The sequence below is a fragment of the Halyomorpha halys genome, unplaced genomic scaffold, assembly GCF_000696795.3.
Source record: "Halyomorpha halys isolate HHAL.00 unplaced genomic scaffold, Hhal_1.1 Scaffold131.1, whole genome shotgun sequence".
NCBI classification, from domain to species: domain Eukaryota; kingdom Metazoa; phylum Arthropoda; class Insecta; order Hemiptera; family Pentatomidae; genus Halyomorpha; species Halyomorpha halys.
The window spans coordinates 428878-436627 of record NW_027116732.1 but is presented as its reverse complement, the minus strand read 5'-3'; the positions used below and the strand labels follow the sequence as shown (position 1 = coordinate 436627).

Genomic DNA, 7750 nt, shown 5'->3' with positions numbered 1-7750 from the left:
AATAATAATAATGATATAAAATGATAATAAATGAGGAAAGAAGAAGTCAGGACAACCTACCTGTTCAAAGGAATCGGTTGAACAGAAAGAAACAAAGAAGCGGAAGAGCGGAGGAGTGAGGAGGAGAAACGTCGGAAAATAAATAGTTGTAAACTATTTTTATTTCTCTTTTGACCCCAACCCTGACCATCTTATATATACATATATATAATGTTTAAATAATTCACCCCGAGCTCTAAAAATGAATTCGACCCAAACCCGAAAAATAAATCCAACCTGGAACAAAAAATTATATTCATCCTAGCATGAAAAAGAATTAAAAATTACAAATCTAAGGAATAATTCTTGTTAGTGAAAGAAAAAGTGTCTAAGGGATTTTTTTTAAATGGTCATTTCTGACATACGGGGGAGGAGGAGGGGTTACCTAGAGGTGACCAACCTATTCTAACCACGGTGAAGGGTCAAGTTCTTCAAAAAAGCCCACTCCCTCCCTCAGGCCGGATTCGAATCGGCTTCACCAGAAGGTCTCTGGCTACGCATGGTCCCACCTAAGGATTAACTAAAACAAACTAGTTGTAGGAATAGTGCGACACTGCACAAGCAGTTCTTACTAGTTACCCGCATCGGCAGCAAAGCCCATACCCACCACTACCTACAGTATAAGAAAACTCAATAGAAAAATAACTTAAAGTAAAGTAAATTTGCTTATTTATGAGATCTAATAAAGTTCCTTACCTTCAATAGTTCTCTAACTATAATTTTTCAAAAAGCAACATTTTTTTTTTTCAAATGACAAATCATCCCTCCCAAAATATTTTATGTATTTGATGAGAAGATGGTCGGGGGTGCGATTAGAAGAAAAAACACAAACAAATTAGCGAATTATTCATTTGTGCCGACGTTTCGACCTGATTTTCAGTTCTTCATCAGGGCTATAAAAACAAAAAGACAACAACCATCATTCAGAGAGAAAAAAAAAAATATATATATATATATAATGAGTAGTAACAGCAACTAAAAATTTGGAAATATACATAATAATAGAATGAAAATATAAATTATTTGATTAATAACTATGTCAAATAATTTATATTTTCATTCCTTTATTATGTATATTTCCAAATTTTTAGTTGCTGTTACTACTCATTATATATTTTATTTTATTTTCTCTCTGAATGATGGTTGTTGTCTTTTTGTTTTTATAGCCCTGATGAAGACCTGAAAATCAGGTCGAAACGTATTTCTGCTTACCTCACCCCTTCCCCCTGATAATATTCTCCCCTTTCATATCTACGATCAACTATCTTCACATCATTATTTTATGTATATATTTTGGGAAATATGATGGAAACTACTACTCTTACGAACTATGTATAGATTTCTATTAGCCCTCAATTGAGGAGTAGGAGAATCGATTTCCGTGATATTCATCAAAATCTATTTTTGGTATATGAAAAAAGCTTATCTCAGGTTAAGTTAATGGACGTAGAGATATCTATTTGCTCTAAAATAAAAGCTAGTTGAATGGCCTGCTAAGTAGTTCATAATTAAGGAGAAGTAGTTTCCATGACATGAGCTCAAATAAATAATCAAAATATTGATTTTTCCTTATTTGGGAAAATACGTTACTATTTTAAACACATTATTCCGAGAACTATTGAAAGTATAAAAGCTCTATTAGTGCTCATATTTTAGCAAATTTACTCTAATTTAAATGATGTACTATTTAGTGTTGTTAGAGCTCTAAATGAAAAATTAGCAAGAATTTTAGGTTTTCTAGAATAAAATAAAAGTAAATTCAGGGGACTTGAGCCTTAAATTGTCCAATATTTACTTTTTAATGACAATTACTGTATCCTTGTATTATTTAGATTAAAAAAAGAACCATTTTCTAATTTTTATTTTGTAAATTACGCAAAGTTGAATTTTCTATAACTTCTAAAATAGGCACCCTTTGTTATTCATGCTAACTGTAGTTGGCTGAATTATCAATTTTAACTCAAAACTGTACAAAGTTTTCGGTAAGGTAATCTAAAATCCGGATACAGAAGTTTCTCAAATCCGGGGTGCCGCGGCATAAAACTAGGGTGCTCCAAGCGTATGTCATGGGTGCCACAAGTTAATGCTACTTTATAAAAATATTTAAAAAAAAAATCTTAAATTAAAGTAACAAATGTACAGCTTATTCCAGCATTTACTTTACACTGTTTTGTTATTATATTCCTAAAAGTTCAACCGCTTTAAGGACAATTATGGTGATATTTTTTAGTTATATCATTTTTTTTAGTCCAACAAGGGTACTGTTAAATTTTTTTAGCCCTAAAAAAAGGTGCAACTGCAAACTTTTCCCAAAATTTTGGGAACCGCTGTACTCCATGCACAGCTGTTCATTATTGTGCATATGTGCATATTCATTATTGTTATGACTCAACAAAGAAAACAAAAACTTTTAGGGGTTAGTAGGAGTAAAACCTGTTTACTGGGATATATATATTTATTTTCAGTAATATGTATGAATTTAAAACAAATTAGTTATAATTATTTGAAATTAAACGAATACAAAGATTTTTGAAAATTTCCTGGCAAAATTATGCCAAAATGAGGGGTAGAGAATTTTCAATTTATAATTTCGAAGAAGGGAACAACAATTGTAAACTATTTTATTTTAGTTGTTTATTTATTTAGTGAGATTCTTTTCCAATTAATAATTACCAATTAAAATGAGTAAAAACCATTTGAAACACATTACACAGTACGTACGAGGGTGATTTGAAAAGTTTGCATGGTTTCGTCAGGACTGATAAAAATGATGTTCTGTTTCAGTAGGTAACATAACATCATTCTTATCAGCCCTCACAAAGCCATGCAAACCTTGGTTAACAATAAATAGTTATGTTTTACTATTTTGATAGCTTTATTGACCGCCACCCGGACTATCTTCCTACAAAAATAACTTTTTCTTTCTGATTAAATACGACATAAGACTGTTCCTTCCCAAAACGATGAATAATTAATTGGAATATGGTCCGGGTGGGGTCAAAAAAACTCAAATAATAAATAGTTATACTATTTTTTCCATATTTCCACTCTGACTTTGACACCCACCAAAACAGCCCTGACGAAGCCCTGCAACGTGGGGCGAAACGTTGGCTCAATAAAATAGTATAATTATCTACTATTTGAGTTTTTTTTACCGCACCCGGACCATATTCCATTCATCTATATACACGGTCAATCAATAACCTTCCAATAATTAATTACATATCAAATGTAAATGGTTCCACATTTCAACCTTTTTAAGAACTATTACCAATATTGTTAATTGAACTTGTAATTATAACTATAAAATATTAATTGCGTGACTTATATTTTTATGAGGAAAATAAAATATTTGAAACTTACAAGAGATAAGCAGTGCTATATGAAGAAGCTTGGCCATAGCTGTCCGCTCTAAGGACAATATCTAAAAAGCCATTATCTCTCTTATCACTAATATACTTTCGTTAGCTAATTTTTTTTTTGTTTAATGATAACAAAAATATCGAAGTGCTTGCCGATGTCAAGGGGCTTTTTTAAGAGATAAAAACTGGAGTGTCGAGGTGTGAAAAGAATGAATCCATAAAGAAAAAAAAATCTAGAAATAAAAATTATAGAGAAACGATTCAATTCCTTGTAAGTGACTCAGGAGGAAGTTGAATCAGGAATAAAGTGATGACAAGGCTTCTGTTATAAAAGTTAGGGATACTCATGGTGGTGTGTTTAATGTAAAATGTTTTATCATGTTAAATGTTATAACTATAGCTTTGTGAGCAGCCCTATTTAAAGTCATGTTAAATGATAAATGCATAAGAGCTCCTAGCGGATTTCTGAAAAACTTTTATAACCTTTCCTTCTAAAACTTTATGTTATTGTTTATTTCTAAGTTTTGATTAAAGTAATTTATTAAAACATGCCTAAATTGAGTGAAAAGTGGAAGTTCTATGAAACTTTGGCTACTGAGTGCCTTGTTGATCTTTTGACTGGTGAGGAAGAGAATCAAGATGAGCTAATTGACAACTGTCATTATATTATTATTATTGTCATCCATTGATTTAACACAATCAAAATACAAACTACGAGCAAATGACCTAACACAACAAACAAAATGGTGACGAGCTTAGCTGGTCTTTGGCGTGACGTCATTCTCCATTTAACAGACTCTCAACCATATTAGGGGTATTCATGATGTGTTAAATGTAAAATGTTTTGCCATGTTAAATGTTATAAGTATAGGATTGTGAGCAGCCCTATTTAAAGTCATGTTAAACGTTAAATGCATAAGAGCCCCTAGCAGATTTTCTAAGCAACTTGTTTTATAAGCCTTTATGTTTATAACCTTTCCTTCCATAGCCTCATGCTATTGTTTACTTCAAATTTCATGTAACTTTCAGTTTTGATTTAAGCAATTTATTAAAACATGCCTAGAGTGAGTGAAAAGTGGAATTCGTGTGAAAGTTTAGCTTACGAGTGTCTTATTGATCTTCAAACTTGTGAGGAAGAGATTGAAGATGAGCTAATTGACAACTGTATTGAAAGTTTTTGAGTTTAGGTTGTTACTAATTTCCAATATTTCATTGTGCATCTTTGAATAAAATTATTATGTTCTAAGAATAATGATATCTAATAAAAGTTGTATGTCTATTACCCACTTTTTTCGTATTTATTGTATTAATGAACCCATTATCCTCCTATCTTCAAACCTTATGTATTGTTTAAGAATAAAATCACTTATTTTCAGTAATTTCTTTGAAAAATTTTCTAATAAGCATATATAGCATGTTACATGTCAGGTAAAAGTTAATTTAAATAGCTACAAAATGTCACTCCTCCCTTGTTTCTACCTTAATCATGAGTGGAGCTATTTGTATTTAAAAAACTAGCCATTAACAATTTAGAAAACTATAGAGCTATAATTTCAAAACTGTCGAAAATAATTTAATAAAACTTGGATGTTCCTCTTAAGAGCCAGGAAGCTTTATGGAAACTACTTTGGTGTCAAATTTTATTGGATTATGAGATAATGAGGTAAAAAAGTATTTGAAATGTGTTGATTTGACATAAAATCAATAAGTTGAATTATTTTGTCAATCGGACTTCTTTAAAAGCTCTAGTTTTAATTTTTTTAATTCAAATTTTTTTTTTGTATTTTGATTTTACGAAGCTTCAGCTCCTTCGCAATCCTTTCCTTTTCAAATTCAAATCGCTCCCTATCCAACACAAGGCGGTCTGCTAATACCTCTTCTGTTTTTTATCTCCGTTGCATTATTAAAGTTATCCATTGTGATTTAAGAACAGGGGTATGAAATAATAACTAGCACAAACACGAAAGAACTAACCTGACACAACAAACGAAAATGGTGGCGAGCTCAAGTGGTCTATTGTGTGACGTCATTCTCCATTTAACAGACCAAGTAACAGACTCTCAGCCATGTTAAATGTTATTTCGTTTTACCACGGCAAAAGAAGGCAATTTTTTTCTATTTAACATGAGTTTCTCCATTTAACACGCTTTAACATGTTAAACTAAAGATCATGAGGGGTATTCTTATTTGTCATATCTTTTAGTATTAAATTGTAAAAAGTAAGCTCTCGAATTTCAATAAATAACTGATTAGAGAATTCATGCCAATTCAAGTGTCATGAAGGCAGAAAAAGATCAATACAAACCAGAGAAAGTACATCTCATATCAGCAAGAACCTTAAACAAGAGTATAACAATAGATAATTAGTTCTTGACAACATTCACTGTATCGTTTTTTAATCAAGTTCACTCCATACTTATTACGAATTCATTTGCTAATTATTATTCACTACATAAGTTCTTTCATAATTTTTTTTTTATTTTCATTTTAAATTTTTTTATTTAGTTACAATTGTAAAAATTAAAAAAACAAAACCAAATAAATATATAATGATATAACAAGCGGTAACTGAATGGGATGCTGAGCTGGAAAGAAAGGGAATGTCAGGAGAAGCAAAATAATGGATATAGTTCGGGAACAGGAATACATTGAAATACTTTGCTTTAGTTTTCAATCTGGATCAGCCCTCAAGTTGGCCGAAACCTTGGTTAACAATAAATAGTTTTTTGTTACTATTTTAAAACCTTTATTGACCACCACCAGGACTATCTACTTCATACGGTCAACTATCTTTTTCCAATATAAACAGTAAATAGTTTATAGGAAGAAATATTGTTTAATTATTTCTTTCCACAAAAGGTACATCATGCCTGCAAGTAAAATGTTTACTTTGAAGAAGTTGCATATTAGTTCCTGTACAGCAGTATAGATTAACAATTGAATAAATAGATGAGGTTTGCTGAATTGGCTTAAAATCCTTAAGGAACTCTTTTCAAGCCATCTTCTCTTATTCAATCCTTACAATTCAAAATCCTTAATGCTCCTTAATTTGCCGATATATTCCAAATCAGATATTAATTCTAGCATGATATACTCCTTAACCCACTTCTAACCTTGCTTCCTCTTATATTTGTGATAATCTTCCGAGGTGGCTGATAAGAAGATGGCCTCGAGACATTCTAATGCAGATTTATAAGGGTATAGTTTTGAAAAAGCCGGTTTATGTCTAACATGAATAATTTTATGGCTAACATGGCTCTGTCGAGGTGCAAGAGCAATGCTTTTACTCTATTTTAAAAAATGACACAAGCTTAATTACAGAATACACGTTGAGTTGTATAATGAGGGGGGGGGTCCTCACTCCTCCCCAAGTATATTGAAAAATCGAAGTACATAATCGAATTATTTTATTACGAATAGAAATGTAAATATAAAATAAAAAAAAAAACCAACAAGGAGGAAACCCAGGCAATCAGTTTGTTTTGATGTGATAGCTTAATGTAATATTTTTCATGCAATTGAAAATTATCTCTTAAACAAGAGGATACTTCATTGTACTGTGTCCATAAGATCCACACAACAGCTGATTTATCTTTTGCTTCCTTATTACCTAACGTATGCTTACGTATGCTAGATAGCAACCATAATTATTAAATGAAAGGAGAGGGAACATAGCCCTGATGAAAACTTGAAATTTTTGGCCCGAAACTTTGCCACTAATACATAAGTTTTTACCTATTTGAGTTTTTCACTGACCGCTCCCACGACCATTTTCTATTCATAATCCACTGTCAAGTATCAAGTCATAACTAGATAAATCCATTTTAAAATAGTTAATAATAATCTTCTTCTATGAATAGCAGTTACCATGATATGTATATATCTAATTGTACCTATACTTTATATTTTTGAAATTGTACCTTTTTTTCCTGAAGCACTTGAAGTAAAGGTAATATAAGTGTTTGAAGAAGTGACTAAAATTATCAATAGTAGATAAAAATATCACAATGTGATAAATTTAATCAAGAAATTCTTCGCTATCCCATTACATTATAAAGTAACTATAACCTTTAAGAAGAAATTTAGTATGCTAAATAACTAAATAAATACTGACATATTAATAAAATTGCATTGATAATTTTTATTACAATCAAAAGCTAGAAAAAAAAATAAATAAAAGAAAATAACATTTAAATAAAAATGTATTATCCATCATTACATAAACGGAAAAAGATGAGGATAACGTACATATATGGAATATTTTGTTTATATTCATATCTTTTTATTAATTTTTTGTATGCATTTATTACTGTTTATATCAACTATTTTTAACTATCATATTTTATATA

General features: G+C 30.5%; 1 protein-coding gene across 1 annotated transcript in view; it reads right to left on the bottom strand.

The window, feature by feature from the left end:
- Window positions 1–3544, bottom strand: part of LOC112210696 (peritrophin-44) — a 9366-nt gene extending 5822 nt beyond the window's left edge. The window contains exon 1 of the mRNA XM_024360656.2: window positions 3403–3544. Coding sequence (XP_024216424.2) covers window positions 3403–3439 — 37 coding nt within the window. The 5' untranslated portion in view covers window positions 3440–3544. The remainder of the gene's footprint in view (window positions 1–3402) is intronic.
- Between the last annotated feature and the right edge of the window lie 4206 nt (window positions 3545–7750).